The 21359-nt window shown below is 41.8% G+C and overlaps 1 protein-coding gene across 1 annotated transcript; it reads right to left on the bottom strand.

Annotated features, from left to right (window-relative positions):
• Nucleotides 1-6413: 6413 nt before the first annotated feature.
• On the bottom strand, nt 6414-20229 carry CRABP1 (cellular retinoic acid binding protein 1). Its single transcript, XM_072870900.1, has 4 exons — nt 20160-20229; nt 19451-19629; nt 16611-16724; nt 6414-6603 (listed from the first exon to the last, which is right to left on the bottom strand). Exons 1-4 carry the CDS (start codon nt 20227-20229, stop codon nt 6553-6555), a joined length of 414 nt encoding a protein of 137 aa, XP_072727001.1. The 3' UTR covers nt 6414-6552.
• Nucleotides 20230-21359: the final 1130 nt, after the last annotated feature.

Here is a 21359-nt window from a genome sequence, read left to right as displayed (position 1 = left end):
GGGAGAACATGATGCCAGTCAGGGCCAGATGATTCCAATTTACTTCACTAAAATACTTCAGATTAAAACACATTGCTGGTGACGTGTCTTAAAAGGAACCTGGACTTCAGGCCCTGTAATAACTGCAATATGTTCTCAGTCTCTAGCGTTGCCACAGACTGCATAAGCTCAGTGTTAAAAACTCCTGCAAAAAGAGTTATTAGGTGCTTACTTTCAGACACAGACTTCTCACTGCAGTCATTGCTGATGTCCTGGCACACCCTATGGAGGATCATATGCAAATTAACATCATTATTTAGATGTTCCAGACTCACTATCCATCATTATGGCACGATGTCAATTTTACATAAACTTCCACATATGGAACATTTTAAAAATCTCCCAACTGCAGCAAGAGACATGGAAAGAAATAGCTTCAGCAATCAGCAACCTTTTAATAGCATCAGAATCTCAGCATTGACATGGACAATAAATTAGTGCTCAAAAGGTCTCTCTGAGTAACGTTGATAACACTGCTTTCCATCAAGATTGTTTTAAATCACTGATCTTTCTCCAGAGATGCTAAGATAGACTCTCATCTTGTGGGTGTATTTTCTGAGTTTGTGTCACAGGGGAGAATAGAAGCTAAACACAAAAGGATGGCAAACTTTTAATAATTTACTCACAGTGGGTAGAATCCCTAAGTCCTTGGTCATCAAAGCTGCTGTATATTTCAGTGATGCTGTCTGTCTCAGCCCAACCTGAGATGCCAAAAATTCTTAATGCATTTAAAAAGGTGACAAGTCCCTTGGTCTCTCTGATGGGGGTAAGTCCTGCCATTTTTTTGTGTATGTGGAACACAAAGCTGAGGAAATGGAGTGAATGGGACACAAGCACGTAGAGGTATTTCCAAGGCATGGTTTGGAGGCAGAGTAGCTGTATGTCTTTCAGCCTGCTAAAGGGATATGCAGGCTCACAGGGGTCTCAGGGAAGTCTTAGGCACTGGATACTGGAGGAAAGAGGATCTTTGCACTGACCCACTATAGCTATTCCTATCTGCAGGTTCTGTAAGATCACTTGATTTCCAATTGCACCTTTATCTCCCAGCAGTGGCAGCTACTTAGACATGAAAGCTTCAGCCGTTTGAAAACTTTCTGTGAACTCATCAGTCCTATGATGAAATCAGTCCACCAGCTCCACATGAACACCTTGTGAAGATTAACATTGAGATATGTATCTACAGGGCTTTTAAGAAATCTGTAGTTCAGTCAGTCACCTAGACTGTCACCTCCTTTCTGCTTGAGCAACTGAACTGCCTCTCCCAGTGAGCAGCTGGTTTGTGCGGGAGATAGCAGTATCTAGCAGAAGACTGTGGTATTGCCTGCTGCAGAAACCATTTCAAGCCTCACCACCTTCCTCTGTAGTAGCAGTGTGTGACCATACAGCAAATTCTAACAGCAAATCATACTCAAGCTTGTAAAACAGATTTGCTGCCAGATTCCTCTTTGTTTTGAGAACATGGCAAAAAACCTGAGTGCCTGCCACAGATCATGTCAGCGGAGCATCACTGGCAGGCCCTCAGATGGAAACCCAGTAAGAGATACAGGACAAAATCCCCGGTTTCAGAACTTCACTCTGATTTAGCAGAGTGCAGCAAGAGTCAAGTAAGAGTGAACTAAAATTTCAAGAATCCTGGGGTTTTTTTGCTTTGGATCAAAACTGGTCTTGTGTTCTGGGAGGCAATGTGGGGAACATTGAAAATGAATAAATTAGCAGAAAGCACTATGACATCTGTTCCCACCTATTTCTCCATTATTAATAACAGCATTTTTTTCACCACCCTCCTTAGCCAGCCAGCCAGCCATCTGTAATATCAAAGAGAACACCTTAGATTGTTCCACTTCTGACATGGCGGTATTCACACACACATATTTTAACAGGATTCAAAGACTCTGGATTCTGCAGCCACATGGGATTTGGAGCTTCCTGTCAGCAGAAATAGATCTCTGCACTCAGAGTGCAAAAACTGATCACTTGAGCTAAAGCAGCTCTAGCTCTCCAGGGCATACAGCTTGCAGTGGGACAGCTCTGTTCCCATACAATAGTAGCTGGTGGTAGAGATATGTGTGAACTGAACAATTCAATGCAATATCACATTTCTGGCTGAGATTTTTTTCATATTTTGGGTTTCCCACAGTGGATTATTTTGAATCCAACTTCACTGCCTGATCTGTTTACTGGTTAGGATGTTTATTTTTCCTGGAGAAAAGAAAAACAATAAATGTTTTATGAAAGCAGCATAAGAACAAAGTATGGAAAATCAAAGGAAAATCCTAAAATGAACTCTTCTTGCCCTAGGGCAGAGAACATGGCTGCTGTATCCTAGTGTTCCACTCATGTGGGGAAGTTTTGTTTTTGTGAAATGTTACACATGTGCCAAGTTGCTGCAGATATCTGTATAACCCTTTCTTTGTCTTGCTGTAGCTGTTAGTTATCAGTGTGGTCAAGGCAGCGCACAGCATGGTCCCAAGCCTGCAGGCACATAGGCTGGGAGTCAGTTGCCTAATCACAGCCATCTATGTTGTGATGCTCTCAGGTTTTGTCCCTGGTCCGCTGCTGCCTCTCCAAAAAAAGGCAGAGCTCTCATGCAGAGCCTGTGTTATATGCCAGCTTTGTGCAGATCTCTTGGATACATAGGACATCTAAAATAGCTGTAGACACCTATGTCGGCAACTGAATACTCACTTGTGCTGTAGCCATTCAACCAGCAGCACTGTTTAGGCAACTGCGAGACAAAGCTTTTAGATTTCAGGGAGGAAGACTTCTCACCTTCTTAGCTATCTGTATTCTGCTGGCCTTGTGTGGAGAAATACTCTCAAACAGAAATAGTAGTATGTAATAAACTCACAGGGAAGAGTTCCCTAATGCATTCACTTACATGGTAAGAAAGTTCTTGGCAACAAAGCCTAAGAGTCATTTGGCCATCACCATCTGAGCACTGGGAGACCTCAGAAGTCTATCTTCTTGGGGACAGAGACTTGCAAGACAGCAGACATGCCGTGGGTGGTTACACATACAGTGGTCAATCAGTTGCCATCCAGACAGACGTGAGCTATGTTTGTCACCATTCTATGCTTGTAACCACTGAGTGCTTCCAGGTCAAGTGACAAAGTGCTAATTAGAACACAGCAGCATGAGGGGAAAGAAGTTTCTGCTTGCTCGCTGATACACATAACTGTGAGCCAGGCTCTGCCCCTGACGCCACTGCTTGTTCCATCACAGGCGTGGTTAAAAGCCCTAGTGATGCAGAGAGTGGCTCTTTGATTTGAATCTGGAAGGCAATATCCACAAAATCCTTGGGGCCCTCTTCAGATATCCACATACTATCAAGTAACCAACAAACCATTTATGTAACCCTTAGGTGCTCCATTGTCCTGGCACCTTTGCCTATAAAAGTCCCTCCCTCCTATGTGCAGAGTGGCCGCCTGAAGCTTTCAGGATCCTATTCTGCTAAGCAAGCGTTTAACGCTCAAGACATTGTGAGACTAAGTTTTTGTGGATGCCAGCTACAGTAACCCTGCTCTGCTTCCATCACCTCATCTGGGGAGGGGCAAGTTAATGATTTTTTATACAAAAAGTGGATAAAACTGTCTCTGTTGACCACCCTGGCATTGTTCAACTTCCATGTTCCCAAAGGAGCTTGATCTCAGCAAAGAAAAGAAAGGCAGGAGACAACTGCAAGGCTTTCGGCCAGTAAAATAATTCCAAATCCTTGTGTGCCTACATTTGAAGACCTTTTAAATCCAGGAGGACTCACAAAATGCAATTTGGCCTTTGCACTGTTTCAACAATGAGCCATAAAACTAACACCCTGGACCAATTCTAGTCTCTGTTCATATGAATTTACCCATGCACCAGTAACTCTAATGTAACTCCATGAAAGTCAATCAAGTGGTGAAGCTTCCACACTGAAATTACTAAAGAAAGGAACTTCTGTCATGCTAGACTGCAAATGAAGCTTAGGGGAACAGTTTCAATCCTGGAAGAAGAAAGTTCCCAGTTATGCAGGGTAGCTCATATCTCAAGAGCCTGTTTTTAATCATAACCTCTACAGTCCAGTTACACAGCTCATGCTTTACTACTTGGATAGTAGTTGCCAACTGGATGGAAACCTGGTTTGGTATTTTCCAGTTGATGGGAAAGCTTTCTGAAGGATATTTGCTTGAGCAGCACAACAGCTTAGCATGAGGCTTCCTAGATATGAAACACAGAAATCACTGCTTCCATTAAATGCACTCACTTGTTCTAGCCAATGTGAGGTTCGTGCCAATACCTTGCTGAACCCTCACAAACTGTGCATCAGGGCTGCTTTAGACACAGGCAGAAAAGGTAATTGCTGAGAGTAACATTCTTCTGGAATGGCAAAACAGCCCTGCTACGTACTGGCTTTGGCTCTACTAGTTGTCTCATCAGCTTGTACCAGCCCCCACATCCACCACCCACCTTCTAGGAGGTGGAGACAAAGCACTCTACAGCGTTGGTGGGCTCCTCTTGCTGTAGGGATATGGCATGTGCCAGCATGTCCTGCAACACAGTGCTATTTACTTCTCAGCCTTGATGTGGCAAGACACAGTTTTCTCTGCATCACTGAGGTGCTTTCAGCTAGCTCAGCCTGGCACTTTTTATGGAGTCGCTTTGGCACAGCTGATTGCACAAGCAGGTCCAGATACTCCTGAAATGGAATTTGTTTGGCAAAAAACACCCAACTATTTTAATGTGAATTTTAAAAGAAGATAGAAAATAAAGCTAGATCACTGTCATTCCCCCTCATGGTTTCATTCTTACTGGGGGGTAGCTTCAGCTGCATCCAAACCACAATGAACTAATTTCAGCCCATGCTTTAATGTGAGCTAACATGCAGTGTATTTAATTGGTACCAACCGAATCAAGGTCTTGGAAACAGGTTTTGGCTTAAGGTTAGAGTGCAGAAGGAAAAGATCCCCCTTTTCAACTGCAATATTGAATCTTGAGTGCTGATGGCAGAGAAAGTGTGACCTGTCAGAGCAGAGGAGACAGAAAACATCGTATGTTTCTTTCCTGTTGTGCTGCTGTAGCTCACACTGGAATGTATAGAACAGGTGGCTGATTTCTCCATAGCAGTTTGACAATCCTATCAAAGGGGATTCCTCTGCATAGCTATGCGAGTGATGAAGAGACAAAGTAATTTGTTTCCCATGGATGTCCCAAGACGATCAACATTTGGACCTATTTTCCCATTCTGAATATTGAGCACAGTCCAGTGAACAGGGCATATACTCTGCTAACACTGAACCTCTTAAAAATCTTCTATGATTGGGTGACATGAAGCAGATAAATTATTCTTGCAAAGCTGAAAGTTGGTCAGATAAGCTTGGATATTGCACTGAAATAAGTAGTGCTCCTAGTCTCAATCTCCAGATTTTTCCAAGGCTGAAGAACAGAAGAGTTTATGGTTCATTAGAGGAATGTCTGTTCAGTTTGAATCTAATACTTGATAGTGCTGTGGCCAGAACTCTGAGCCAGAATAAATACATTAAATTTGGTGTTTCTTTCATTCTTGAACTATGGCCCTGGTTTGTGAAATACTTAATTGTTCAAAGAATGAAATATTGAGTCACTAAAAGTGAGAACTGTAACACTGAGGGGGGAGTGAAGCCCTCAGATGTTCTCTCTGTCACAGGTGAGCAGGTAGGAGAAAAGCAGCTTTCCTCAGCTTTATCTTTTTATGGCCCCAACAAGTAAAGTCTGCAGATTCTGCTGGCTTTCAGGCCTGAGGTGCTTGGGTGTGATGACAATAAGTATTAGTCATGATCACAATGTTATTTGTCCTGTAGATACAGCTGGGTTTTGTACTTGGATAATGAGTGTCTCAACAGGGAAAGTTTGGGCATTCTTCAGAGACGCAGCAGGAAAGAGGGTAAAGATTTCTCCTTGTCTTGTCTGGTTCTGCTGAATCACTGTCCCAGCAATCCCAGGACACAGGAATTGTTCCTCAACAACTCTCCCAAGGAGACGGGACAGAAAGAAGAAAAGAAGCAGAGTTCTGGGTTTGAGAGAGCAGCCTGCAGCTCTGTGAAAGGCCTTGCAATTCACTTGATCTCCTGGGCTTTGTGTTGCCTTAGGAGGTGTTCCCTGACAGCACAGTGCTGGCTAACGGCAGTGAAACTCCACACTGACTTCAACAGAGGGTGAAAAGTATTTCAGTCCTAATCAAAGCACTGCTGGGTTTTCTATTAAAAACACCCCAAAACGGCTGTGAGTTATGCCCAATAAGTTTAATAATTGATGAAACCATAGCAAGCAACAACTACAAAATACAAAGCAGACATGAAAAATGGTGGCATAAAAGTGGGAAGGAATAGTGTCTGTGATGAAAAATGAAAGCAAAATACACTTAACAGAGAATAGGGGTTCAGATATAACACACACGGTCACATACAACACTGCATTAGTAACAGCACACACAGATACTCATTATACTGGGGATTTTCACAGTTCTCCGCTTCATCCCAGATGACAAGTAAATTGATGCTTTTACTCTCTTATGTAAATTCTTGTGCACACAACATCATCAGCACCAAAGGTCTGGAAAAGAAATAGAAATCAATCAGAAGAGATGGAACCAGCAAACATTTAACACCATTTTTTAATGTTATTTTTACCATAGCAGCTAGTTCTACAGCAGAAATACATTTTCCTATGTCTTTTGACAGATTAGAGTAAAGAAAGGAGTCAGTTTGGAAGAGGAATGCAACGTAAGCGACCTTTTTTCCAAGGCACAATGCATTTTGTCAGAATGATAAATGATGCAGAAATTCCCTTTTTCTGTAGTTTCTTGGCATGCATTTATAAACAAACATGAGAAAAGAAAGAGAATTTGGAATGTACTGTTGTTCTATTTAGAAACAGTTGCAGCACTTTGAACTGGAAATGCTGAGGGTGGAATTCAGATGGCATGTTCAAAAGGTATTCTTTGATATTTGCAGGTATAAATCAGAGTAGTTCAAATGAAGTCAGTGGAGCAATGCTCAAGACCAGGAGAATGTATACCTATAACCTGTAAACATAATGCTGCTGCAAGATGTTGACGCTCCATGCTAGGATACTAAAACCCTCTCTCCCAAGCTGTAATGTGGGCAGTGTCAATCACAAGCTTCTTTCAGGATACTGCTACCTTAACTAGTGAATTTGTTAACTATGATAAGAGTCTGAAATGAGGGCACATAATGGAGAAAAATGTAGTGGAGATCAAACTCGTTTCACATGACTAAACGCCTATGAGATCTCACAAACGTTTGATCACTACACCTCTGAAAGTTACTGCCTTAACTACAGACTATGTCCCATTATCATCCCACTACTTATACCAGATTCAGTACCTCAGAGTACCTTGATTTTCCAGGTACTGGGAGTTGGTGTTATATGATGTTATACCATTGACTGAAACAGAGTTTCAGATATCCATCTGAAAGCCGGCGTTTTTTAAATCGCTCTGTAGTTCTGCACTTAAAAGGCAACTCTACCACAGCCAATATTGCAGTACAGATTATCAGGACATTTAGGCAGGACAGTGATTGTGGCAGCTGTCTGAGGAAGCCACCTAAACCCCAAAGTGTTTTTATGTAATTTCAGGTCTCGCAGGCTAAAATCTAAACAAGCAATTTAACATGAAGGAAATAATAGGTGCAAGAGTGAGGAAATACTGACTGCAAAAAACTTGATGTTCAGCTATGCTGACACAGTTTCAAGCTCACCACTAACAAGTTGTGAGGTGGGATGTTTGGCTGTAATAACTGCCAAGGTCTCACTGAAAAATATAATTAAGACTTACCCCAGTGTGTTATGAAAATTCAGCTGGACTTTATTTGTTTTAATGCTTTCTACGCCTGTTTTGGCCAACACCTCTTTGAAAGGACTTGGCTTTAAAACTGACTCTGGCTTATATTTTGTTCACTTTATCGAGGAGAAAAGTCTGTTAGTATTTTGGAGATATAGGCTTTGTTTTTATGCATATAAAGAGCTTACATCAATCTTTATAGACATTTTTAGCTTATACATGAAAATGTCTGAAAAATGAACGTTAAAGGATGCAGATAGTTCTCTACTGCCCACAGCACCAGCTGCAAATACCCTTACTATTACTTCCTTCAACATTTCCAAAATTATACACAAAGGCACAATTATTTTGGCAGGAGCTTTGCCAGAGAAAGCAAGTGAGAGTCAAGACCATCCAGGGCTTGAGATTGTCTGTGGAGACTGGAAGGTCACTGTGACAGTGATTGTCTTTCTATGGTACATTCAGACACTGCTAAGCACAGTGAAGTTTGGGTCCCCCGCTGCTATTTCAACACAAATCATAAATAATAGTAAAACAGTCTTTGTGTAGTGTTCTTCAAGAACTGGGACAGCCCTAGTCTGACAGTTGGAGCTGCACAGCTATGCAGCTGCATCTTGTGATGTGAGTGGGTGCCATATCAGCTAGTTCTAATGAGAAAGGCTACAGCAGCAGTTTGCCAAAACTCTTGTAACCTCCCTAGTAAATTTATGTCTATTCTTTCAGGGAAATTAAGAGGCAAACTCCTTCCCCTAAACCTGTGCAACAGCAGTTATTCTCACAACAGGTCATCAGTTGTATTGACAGGGAACACTGCAGGGAAGAGTAGATTGCAATAGATGTGATCCATACTGCAAGTCTGTCCTAGGGTGCCACTGTAGGTCTGAGTGTTTGAAATTCTAGTGTCCAGTTCTGAGACTCCACTCCTGGGCAGAGCTTGCTCCTAAGACATCAGTGTATTCTGGCTGGCAGCTTCCTTGCAAGACCCACAGGAGGGAGTGTGAAAATAAAGATAAAAATTTGTAGAGGAAGAAAAAAGAAATAGCAACTTTCTGGGAAAGCTCAGTAGTATGGGTACATCCAGAATGCATTGCAGAGGCAGCAAGTCCACTGTATGTACACACAGACTGACTGTTCTGCACTCACAGAGTCACAACTTGACATGCTTGTGACAAAGCGCAATGGCTGTTCATTTTGTACTTCCAACATCCAGCATGAGCTGGACTTCTGGACTCTTGAAAATGTCAGCCAAAGGACCGCATTCAGATTGCTCTGTCAGGATAAAAATTAAGTGCAGAAAACATGGACATACCTGGGGAACCTAAATGCATAGCAGTCTTAGTCGGATGCTATACACAAGGATTGTCATTCTCTGCAACACACCAGTCTCAGAGTCTGGAAAACCACTATAATTTAACAGAATCATATCTTTAAATCTAGATTGTAAAGAGATAAAATTCATGCAAAGCCCAATTACAATTACTCTGGAGTACCATGTAGCCACTAGGCATTTCTCAAACAGCCAGGCATCCTTTCCTTGAAGACCCAGCTTAGGTTATGTGGCCTCTGACCTGTTTCAGGAATAAGCTGCATTTTTTAGCACTTAGATTTTATACCTTATACCCATTCAGATCATTAGCGACCTAATTCCATACTGAAACACATAAATAAATGCCTTTGATTGTCATGGTTAAGTACATGGTTTAAATGTGGACTTAGGTAAAAGGTGTTTCCCTATCTTATTGTAACTTACTAGCATTGTTGATAAAACTCCACTAAATGTTGCTAAACAAAACAAAGAGGAATGTGTTCAAACTTGCTGCATTCCTTTTCTTGTGGTTACTCACAGAAATGGCTAATGTACATCTGGGCTCAAGCTCAGGGGAAGGTCTAAATCAAAAGGCTGTTACTCAGTTATCCTTCACGCTTAAATCCTTGTATTCAGGGGTAGGATGAAGCAGTTTAGTATCTATGGTTCTAATTCTAGATTGGAAAGAAGTGATTACTTCCTGTCAGAACAAGCAGACTTTAAAGATGTGCATGACCCCATGACCCAAAGGAATAGAACATCCTAATAAAAAGAAAGAGAGCAATCCTGGCTATTTGGTGGTGAAGTTTCACCAGAGCAACTAAAAAAAGTGCAACACTACCAAACTGCGATTCAAATCTAAGGAGAAGATGCAGGATTTTCAAACACCACCTCCTCATCAGCTTGCAAAGGTCCCACTTATCTTACAAAATGCTACAAGGCAAGGCTTCTATCTAAATCTAAAATAGGATTTTAAATGTGCAATAACTGCAAATTACAGAATTGTTTTCTTCACTTAGCTTGTCATAATCTGTAGCTAACAGTCCAAAAGCACACTGCAATCAAAGCCCTGTACAGAGGGGTAATCCAATAAATTGACCTCTCTCAGTTCACTCAAAATCTGATGATCACTGACATGATTAGAGATAAAAAGAGAATTACATGGCAGTAATGTATTACTGTATGAGTAAATCTGCTTTTTGAAGGCCTTTATAAACATTTGCTGAGGAGCCTTTGTAGTAAGTGGAGCACACTATAATTAGGAAGATTGTCATTGAAACAGTCACCTGGGAAAGATCACTTCTGCCAGTGTATGCAAAAATCCCCTGTTATCTGCTGATGACTGACCAACTGTAGAGGCAACTTGCAAAAGGAAGACAGAATACATCAGCAAACAAATGAAGAAGGAAGATATTACTTAAATGAATCCTCAGAAAAGGCTTTGTCCACATGCAAACTTCCATGTTATCCAGCATAAAGATATAAAACTTCACAATAAAGGCATATTCCCTATTTCCTTTCTTCTCCTGACTCCCATAATGTTTTATGAAAGAGGTTGATCATTATGGGGCCATAGTCACAGAAAGTGCAGCCCCCACTTTCAAACTTGGATATAATAGCAAATCACCCAACATACAACCTCACTTTCTGCAGGATATCTATTGACAGGACCATGCAAAATCAGGTCATTTATCAAGGTACCTAAATGTTGGTATTTGTGTTTGAGAACTGCTATATTACACAGTTTCCTCAGAGTCATGCAGCAAATGAATGACAGAGGTAAGAACATGAGACAATGGTATCTCCCAGTAGTAGTCTTGAAAGCCCATACACAGCAAATGTGTAAGCTACAACTGATATTATAAGAGGCTATATACAGGATTAGATGCATCCAAGATGCAAATGGCTTAGGCTTCTTTCTCTGCTTATATGTTTGGGATGTGACCCAGACCAGGCTGTACTAGTGAGCAGGGGCTGCAGATCTCTAAGCCCCCTTGTAAATCTGCTCGTGGCAAATAGTAAATTAAAGCATTAGGTCCATGCAACACATACGTATGCATTATTACAGGCTTCTGAACTTTTATCAAGGCTGCTTTAATGAGGTCAGCAGCAAAACCCCCCACTGACCTCAGTAGGCCCTGCTTTTGATAACTGATTTTGTTTAAGATGACTCTCCAAAAACTATAGAAAAGTTAAACACCTAGGTAATTTAAGGTTGTTTGATACAAGGCTTAGAGACATCACAAATCTCAGCATTCGGCTGCAAAGTATCTTTCCAAATCTGCATTGACCCTTCTCACCTACTATGTTTAATTCTGAAGCCAGCAATATTTTAAAAATGTTCACTCACTCATCTAGGCTCCACAGTTCGCCAGTTTTAATCAACCACGGCATGATTTTTCTGTGGAGGGAATGTAGAATAGAAACCATGCTTGAAACCCCCCTAATGTTCTGATCTTTGACCCTTGCTATAATTGATTCTGAGAACCCCTGTGTGATACATGAACTGTGTAAAATGTGGTCTGAGGCTGTTTTTAAAGGCCCTCTTCAGTAATCATCCACTTTAAAATGTTTGCGTGTTACAGATTAAACTAAAATCTATAGATGCATGAGCAGCTATGAAAGCAGCAATGCAGATAAAGTTTGAATATAAATGTTTCTCATTTGAATAGCTAACATCTGGAAGCAGCATCCTTTAACTTTGTAAGAGCAGACCTTTTGTTCTTCTGACTTAAAGAAGTGATTGATAGCTCATTAATGTCCCTGACAAAAACACACAGCAACAGCAAAACCATTATAGAGTATAAAAGAAAGGGGAAGAAAAAGCATATTAGAACAGGCTTAATCCCAGATCTTACTTTTCAGACAAGTAAAGGAAATATATATTTTTGTGTAATATTCTGATCTTCATTGCTTAAGTGCTAATCCCAGTATAGTTTATGAATGTGGAATGTAAATACAAATATTCTGACTCTGTATGCATTACAGTCTTACAGTACAATACAATATAATATAAAGATACAGTAGAGATAAACAAATGTGAACTTTGATGGGGATCTATCCTTTTCACCCTCCCTTGCTTGCATATTCCATGTATTTTTTTAATCTGCATTGTTCAGTACTCCTAAAAATGCAGCACTGAAATCCCAGCAAGTGCATCAGATGAGACTAGAATAAACATCACTAATGAAAGTAGTTGCAATGTTCTAACACATTCACAGCACCTTTTTTATAAAGCAGAGCTTGATCCTTCTTCCCTTACTCAGCTGAAAGGACTTTTTCTAACAGGACTTTAGACCTACATCTGCCATTATATGAGTCAAATATTATTTATGCTACTAATAAGAGTAATCTCATTCTCCATGCTGCAAGGAGCTAAGGAGAACTAAAAGCAAACCTAACTGGCACCTGAAGGTAAAGAAAACTTTTGCTAAGTAAATAGTTTGTTCCCAGCATCTGTGTAACAGAGGACATGATGTGACATGGAAGACCATCATATTGCTCCAAGTGAATATCTTTGAAGAACATAAGGAATTCTTCTGCCAGGATGCAAGAAAGATTGATAATTATACAGTAATATGGTTTCTATTTTAGCTCTGTGGTAGTCATGACAATTCAGCACTGATTTTTTTTAATTATATGTGATAATAAATGCATTTTATTTAACATGCTGTGTTTGGGAGAAAAAGATATCCTTCCACTAGGAAAATGTCATAATCTAATGGACCCCCTAAGCACTGCAGCATATTAGATCAAAATTATGTGGCAAAGCTCCAACATTTATGCAGCCAGTATTAGCAGGGTAAAACTCATTCCTTACCCCCTGCCTGTTGGCCCAAGCCTTTTTTCCATTCATGCCTCAGTCTAACACAGTTTAGATTCCTTCTTGCAACTTCTTCCAAATGGGGTATGAGTTTTCTTGATTTCTTCTGCAAATGCATGTAATAGCTAAGAAGGAGACTCAAGACTTCTTGAAAGATTTCTTTGGATAGAGAAACAGGAGCAGAGACTGTGAGAGTAAGTATAAGCCTTACAGAGTTCCTAAACTGCTACATCACAGGCTCTGCCCCATCAAAGACAGCTTCACAGCTGCAGACATCTAGAAGTTCACAAGAATGTGGTTTTCTTCTGCTTATTTAAGGCACTCTGCCAGAATGGAAATAGGGAAAGCTTACCAAAGCACATCAGAAAGAGTGAAGGAACAGAAAACATTTCTTAGGTAAGTAGGGAGGTTTGAGAAGTGTGAAGATGGGAACTGTTAAATGTTTGAAGTGATATGGGCAGCAAAACTGAATGAGAATGAATTTCAGATCCTAAAGAACCCTAACAAAGCTGGGAGGATGGAAGAAGAAAGAAAGAAAGGAGAAAGAAAGATCTCCTCTTCTCACTGTGCTCTTAGTTTTGAAGATGTATGATGTAAGTGGGGGTTTGCAGACTTAGATCCAAGGAAAATTTCCAAGCATAAGATAAAATAATCTAAGTTGAATCTTTCTTCACTGGAGTGATGAAAAACCCAAACACAGTTGAAAGGCAAGAGATCAAAAGGGATCACAAGGTCTTCTCACTAAGAGCTCCTATTCCTACTTTGTTCCCTGTTATAGTTGAGGAACACACCTCAGCCAATCCCTTCAGGTAGTTTAGCTTTTAAAGCCCAAATAATGGTCTGGAGGGAATATTCTGGGGTTCTAAAATTAGGGGCCACAGACAAGAAAATGTAGTTTCCCTTACCCTCTTCTGTCTTCCTCCAAACAGTAGAACCCTTTGCTGCCTCTCAGAAGGGTTAATTTTGGCCATCTTAACTTCTCCAAAGGACCAGAGACCTCACACTCACCACCATTACTCTTAGAAACACCTCATTGCTGAGCTTTAGGGTGTCAGAAGATTTTGAACACATTGACCATGTATTTAAAGTACTTGTACATTCAGTCCCATCAAATGCCATGAGGGGCTTGAAAATCTTTGTCCTGAGGACCAAATAATGTCCTAATATTTAATAAAGCAAAAGAGGCCATTATGCTCCAGAAAAGAGGTAGGAGAATGGAACTGCATATCATATTAAATAGTAAAAGACAGAGAGAATTATCTGGATCACTTGGAAAGCAAAGACTATGTTTTCATAATGTCCACGGTAAAATCATACATTGCAACCAATGAACATAGTCCCAACATGCAGGAGAGGGGAAGGGGATCAGTCTGGGGAATCAGAAACCAGGAAAATTACTTGGGATCATGATCAGTTGAGCATGAGTTCCCAAAGAAGAGTTAACAAAGTCTTTGCATATAAATCAGAATAATTTCAGATAAGAGTAGGGAGATGAAGTCACCACTACATCAGGTGCTAGTGTGATTGCTAGCAAAACAGTATGTCTGGTTCTGGTGTTCATAGTTTAGAAAGCAAACTGCTAAATTGGAGGGGGTTATAGAAGCACTGAAAGAATGATTCAAGGAAAGCTTGCTTTATATTGAAGGGCTCAAGGTCTTCCAATGGCTTAGCTTAATAATGAGAAGGTTCTTCCAAGAAGTGGCTTGATCAGTGTTGTTAAGAGAAGTATTTGCAATAACAAACTTTAGGCATATTATTTAGGATCTTTTATACACAATATGTAATGACTGGAAGTTGAATCTAGACATACACAGATTAGAAATAATGTGTGTAATTTAATGGCAAGGAAATTAAACAATTTATCAAAAGTTGTGACTGAGTTCCTATAAATGGAAATATTTTAATAAGAAGGAAGTATTCTAATTTATATCCTAATTTGAAAAATAATTAATTTGGAAAAGCTCAACAGACTGTATTATACAAGAAAAAAGGTTAGATGGCTTTATAATCTTTGAATCGCTCTGGTTTCTTAACCAACCTCATTCTTCTTCCCCAGCAGGGTAAGTTCACATTGCTTCTTGCAGGAGGCAATTGTATTATACAATACAATTGCAATTGTATTGAACTGCAATTGGAGCAGTTCACTTTGTTTAACAGCTGCCTCACTAGTTTGTTGCTTAAATAATAAACTACAGAAATGTATTGTTAGAAAGCTGGAAAAATTATAGTTGCGAATATATTTTGTCCACTGCATTATATATAAAGATGTGAAGCAGAGATCAAAGTACTTTGCCTCTTAAAGTTTTTTCATAATATAAAGAATTCCAGTCGTTGAGTCAAAAGAAATTATCCAGAATTGGAGTATTCATTCAATAGAAACCAGTGTGATTTCACTAACAGCATACACCTCCTCATAAGGGGTGGGTGAACAGTTCCAAGATGTCTGGAATAATATTAACACTTTAAAAGCTTTTTGTTTATACTTGGTTAGGTTTGGGTCCTGTTTTTGTTTCAGATGCAATCTTAAAAACAGAGCTCCAACTGCTTTAGAGAAACACTGGTGAGACTTTTTGTTTTTTAAAGTGCAGAGGTATAGTTAGTGTGATAGTTTGAAATAAAACCTCCCTGCTTTGATGTTTTCTTACCCGTCACTCAAGCAGCCCATCTTCCATGCCCAAACTGATGAGGCGTAACAGTCTAATCAACTATTTATCCGGAATTCACTAGTAAGAACATGTGCAATAAAATGATTCTGAACTCAAGCTGAACTGTGCTACCTGTAACTCAGAGAAACTGTGTCTTTATCCAGTTCTGGATATTGTTTCATTAATGCAGAGGGACTACTGAGGAAAGATTCAGTAAAGAGAACTCAATGCTAAAACAAATAAGTACAATATAAATAAATGAATAAACTACGCATGATTCATGGCGTAAATGGCCAGGCAGTTGCAGAGGTGCTGCTCAGAATGCCTACAGTAACCCTGCTGCCATATGGAAGGTCACACAGGTGTGGGGGGATGTTGGCTGACAGCAAATCAGTGTATTTCTGAGAAACTCATGAAGGCAATTCTGAACCGGATTCAGAGATGATCAAGGAATTGGGGAAGGTGGCAGAGATGGGAGAGGAATTATATGTTCTTCATAAACAGAATGCGATTAGAGCATGCTAACAACATGCCACATCTTTCCTGCTATACACTATGGGACTGTAGATATGAAGCACCATATTATGCACGTGCCTAAAAAAGAAGGTTCTCCAGAAATGAGGTCAAATGCTTTGATCTCACTTTCACCAGAGAAAATCTGCAATAAATCAAGCAAATTCTTTGGTAGTGGTGTGAATTTCCAGAGCAGAAGTGGCCACTTCTGATTATTCTACCAGTAAAAGTATGGCAAAAGTTATAGCAATAAAATGCAAGTGAGAACCTGCATATATGTTCATTTGTCCTTAAAAAAAAACATTTAAAAAGAAAGGAAAAAACATGATGTATGAATCGTACTGTAGAGGATTATGAAAATGGTAGTTTTCCAGGTGGATTTAAGTAAGGAAAAATAGTTAGTCATACTACATGGTAACAAAAAACTGTTAATATGGTGCATGTATGTGGTGGGTTCAAGGTTCTTACCAAAATCAGCTCATCATTAGCTAATTCTCGAGTCCAGTATGTTTTGGGGCCATCTCCCTCAATAAGAGTTTGTTTGCAATAGATCTTGTTTTCATTCTCCCAAGTGGCCAAACTCTGCAGGCAAGAAAACCATTAGGAATAACATTAATTATATTCTCCAGCAGCATGAGGCAGAGAGACAACAATGAACAGTAGTGAGAAAAATTGCTGCAGTAAAGGAGCAACACATAGATAGATAAAGGCAAAGGGAAAAAGACATCAGTGGAAAGTGGTGAAATCAAAATTAAGGTGTGAGGGGACATTTTGGAAATATGTATATATTAATAACAAAGTAATTGTAAATATGTCTTTTCAGTGTAAATCCGCATTTGTTTCCAAATTAAAAAGCCACCCAGTTTTCATAAAATGCTTGATGTTGAAAAGTATAATTTAGAAACATGTGATAATGTAGTGTCTACATTCCCAAGCATCTTTGTACACATGTCGTTTGATCTGACATGTTATTTATCACTACAGAGTCCCCTTAGTGTAAAAGCATAAATAATCGTATGTATCATGTTGTGGTCATAAATAATGCAGTATTTGTCACTTACAGCCTTTCATGCTATATGGCACTGTGCCAAGTTAACTGTATATTAAACACTTACTGTGCTAACAAACTAGAATAAATCACAACTAAATTAAAGAAACTTTGTTGTAATTCTAGTGTTTGTGATATTACTTTTTTAAGGCTTTGGGTCTGGAGATTGAAATACCCTTAGGCATTTTTCAAAGCATTTCAATAATGACTATGAAGCTACTGAAAAATAAAAAAAACCATAAGATTTTGTTTAGCTTTCACAAACAGGCAAGCCCTGACTGTTGCTTTTCATTCTAGCACTGAACTATTATTCTACAGTGCAATGGAACAGCTGTGCAGAAGGACGCCCTATAATGAATGTGCAAGTAATCGCTTTATAACTAGCACATGGGAGACATTCATTAGTCTGTGATTATATACACATACATATACATATGTGAGTGTCCATATGTATGCATAAATTCAAGTTAATGCTTCCCAGCCTTTCCAAGGGAAAAAAACTTTACTGTGATTTAAAATTAGCTGTTTACTTTATAAATATTTCTTTAAAACAATTGGTTTCTTAAGCCAACAAGCCATGTCAAATGGCAGTTATAGAAGCTATGCCTTGCAGTGCAACTACATATGACTCGCTCTTTGTCTGTATGAACAATGCATCAAGTTAGTTGGCAGAACAAAACCCTCCATCCCATAAAGTGTATAAAAATCTATCACCAGTCAGCAATTTTGCCAGATATTGCAAATTACATTCTGAAGTATTATTTTATTATCTGTCAGTTTCTGCTCTGTGGCCACATCTTGGTTATATACACACAGCAGTACAAGTTATTCCTGAGAGTGGACCAGAAATAATTTCATGACACATGGAAAAAATTTACCACTTCACAAAACGCATTTCTTTCAGATTTTTCCAACTTCATAGCTTACAGCCGTAATTATTGTTTTTCCATCTGCAGCAATAAATCCTTCTCTAGAAAGTGGGTCACATTTATTGTATATGCATTATGCATGAAGACACTAAAAATACTACTTTTGCCAAACAAGATAAATTAACAAAGCCAGCAACACTTCCTGAACAAACTGTTAAATATACGATAACTCAACCTAGAGATCAAGAGGATGTTCTAAATGTTCACTGACTCCCAGAATCTGCTTCCCTTTTTCATAAATTTAAATTCACAGCAATTGCACTGGAGATAGTAAATTCTGAATTTTTAGTGGTGCAAATGGTCTCAGAAGCTGGCCCAAGAATTAGCACAGATCAAATTTTGGAAAGTAGATTATTTCACCATCATAGGATACTTTTAAAACTGTATTCTCATTTGGGACTACATTCTGATATTATTCACACTTATTTTATAAGTGTTTTAGATATACTTCTCTTATAAGTGTGAGAGTAAAGTGCCTGAGGAAAGGATAACTAATCCATGCCTTTGATAACTTTTTTTGAAAGACAGCTATGATCACAGCCCAATTCTCCAATACCCCAGATCGAATGTATCAGTGAGAAGCTGGTGTCAGATGCTGCCGACTTAAAGCCCCCTCCACGGCCACAGAAGTGGTTACAAAGGTAGAGGAGCAGGGGCTCACACTCAGAATCAAGCCCAAAACACTCCAGTGAACGCCCTCTAATGCACTTCTGCACAAGGAGATGGTGTAATTATGGCTAGTATAACACTAGCTGAAAGTCTGTCTTACACTGTTAAAGACTTATCTGATCAGCAAACTGGAGACATGCACTTGCAAGGGAATGAAAGAGGATTTCAGCCCCAAACTACCAACAGTCTGCAGTCCTGCTTGTGAACTCAGCTGATTAAGTTTAGGACAAAAGTTATGTCAGGTTTGTGCGCTAAATCCTGACTCTTGAGGTCTCTCTTGCTCCACCGTTCCCCATGTTCCTGTCAGGGACAGAGACTGGGGAGAGCTTTCACTGCAGCTGAGGTCTCCAGGGGAGAGGGAAGCAAAAAGAGCTGGACAAAACCCTGCCAGGCAAGAAGCAGGCAAGCAGGTACTCGAATTCTGCATTTGGGACCTGCTGTGTTCTGTTGCCTTCAGATTTCAGTTTCACCCTGCAAGAGGGAGAATGTTGGATGAGGGACAAGAGGAGCAGCAACCACCAAGAACCCCCAAAGAGTGTTTCTGGGAAGAAGAGGGTGGAAGGCAGCAATACCACTGTCTGGGGACACTGGCAGCAGGTGTGTTTGCCCCATCTAAAAAGAACTTGGTAACACACACACACACGCCCCAGCTCTCCTCCTACCCTGCACTTTCGTCCATCCACCGTCTCCTCCTCAAAGCTCTCCCCGATTTTGAAGTTGATTTCAGTGGTGCGGACAGTGGTGGAAGTTTTGATGTAGAACTGGTCCCCGTCCTGGCGGATCTCCACGTGGGGTTTGGAGGCGGCAGCCACCGCCACCTTCCTGAGCATGGCATTGACACCTGGGCGAAGCGGGAAGGAAGCAGAGCTTGAAGTCGCCAGCCCTGCCCGAGGCTGAGCTCGGCCAGCACCACGCGGATCGAGGGGGGGGCGAGAGGCCGCCGGCGCCCGCAGCGGCGGCGCGGTGCCGGGGCACTGCGCACAGCCCTACGGCGCGGCCCCGCACAGCCCGTCGCGGCGGGGAGCCGCGGCTCTCCGGCAGGCTCTGCACAGACGGCAAACGCGGGGTCTTGCAAGAATCCCCGTGGCAGAGCATGGCAGGAGCCGCCGGGCCAGCGGCAGCCCGGATCCCCGTGGCAGGACCACCGGCGTTCGCAGGTGAGGCTCTGACCACGCCGGGCCTGCGATCGCCCTTCCCCGCCCCCCGGGCAGGGCTCATAGCTTTCCCCCCCACGGAGCTCTCCCGGGTGCCTGGCTCTGGAGGCACCGGGCACCGGAGCGCGGCTCCGGCTGCAGCCCCCCTGTGTCCCCCTCCCGCGGGATGCAGCCCCGGGCTGCCCGCTGCCCGGCGCCGAGCTCCCCCGCGCCTCACCCAGTGCCTTGAGGAGCTCGTCGAAATTCTCGCTGCTCCTCATCTTCCAAGTGCCGGCGAAGTTGGGCATGGCGGGGCGGGCGCTGCGGACGGCGGCGGGGACGCGGCGCTGCTGCTCTCTCTCCGGCTCAGGCACCTTGTGAGCTGGGCGGACCGCGGCGGCGGCGGGGAGAGCGGGTCACACCCACACGGCCCCCCACCCCTTCCCCCGGGGCCAGCACCACGCCGCCAGACAGCCGTCCCCCCTCCCAGCCACGGCCCGGCCATCCATCCATCCATCCGCCCGTCCTTCCAGTCCTCCATCCATCACTCCCTGCCTGTCTTGCAGCCCGCCAGCTGCCTCATGGGACTGCCCAGGAAGGAGAGCCCGATTGTCACTTGTCGCACAGCTGGGGTGGACATTGAGGACTTGATGAAAGGTCCCAGAGGCAGGCAAGGAAGGGAGAGGGCAACCCAAATAAGAGCAGCCTCTCGGCGCTCGTGCTGGATTGATCCCCACCACAGCAGGGCTGAGGCACACTAGTACATTGAGCTCTAGTACAGTGAGCTCTCTGCATGCACAGGCCTCCCAGCCTGGTGGGCCAGCACACCAATGAACCTGCCCCCAACACTGCTAATCTGGACGACCACCAGGCCAAAGAGGTGCCAGGGAGCACAGCCCTTTCCAGGGTAGTAGACTGTTGTAAGGAAGCTGTCACTGCCCCCTGATCCAAGTCTGCCCCTTTGAGAAGGGTGAAGGACAAAGACATATACAATGTCTGTACCGTTCCCTGTCACAGCCACGCACTCCCTCATTGCTCTGTGGTGCTTTTGGCAGTTGGAGGATATAGCTGCGGAACCAGAAGGTCTTCCTACTGCATCAGAAGGAGCAGTGCCCGTGGCGATCACAAGCTTTTATGGAGAAGCACATCAAGATATTTCACACTTATTTAATTTAACACCAGTGTGCTAAAGATTTGAGCGCCCCTCTGTGCCTCTCAGACTTTCCATGACCATTTCCATCGTGTTTGCTTTGAATCCCTCAGTTTCACATCAAATATGCTAGACTAAAGTTCCTTATTGCAGTGGATTTATCCACATGATTAAGGGGAACACAATTTGATGGGTTAAGGCATATGGAGTTTTTCTGCTGCTGTTGTGCATAAGGAAATACTCAAAACATTCAGAGGTCTGTGATTTCCCACTCAGAATGGAGCCAGA

This window comes from Ciconia boyciana, chromosome 8 (assembly GCF_034638445.1).
Source record: "Ciconia boyciana chromosome 8, ASM3463844v1, whole genome shotgun sequence".
Lineage (NCBI taxonomy): Eukaryota > Metazoa > Chordata > Aves > Ciconiiformes > Ciconiidae > Ciconia > Ciconia boyciana.
Note: the sequence above shows the minus strand (reverse complement) of the source record. Positions and strands in the feature narration are given on the sequence as shown.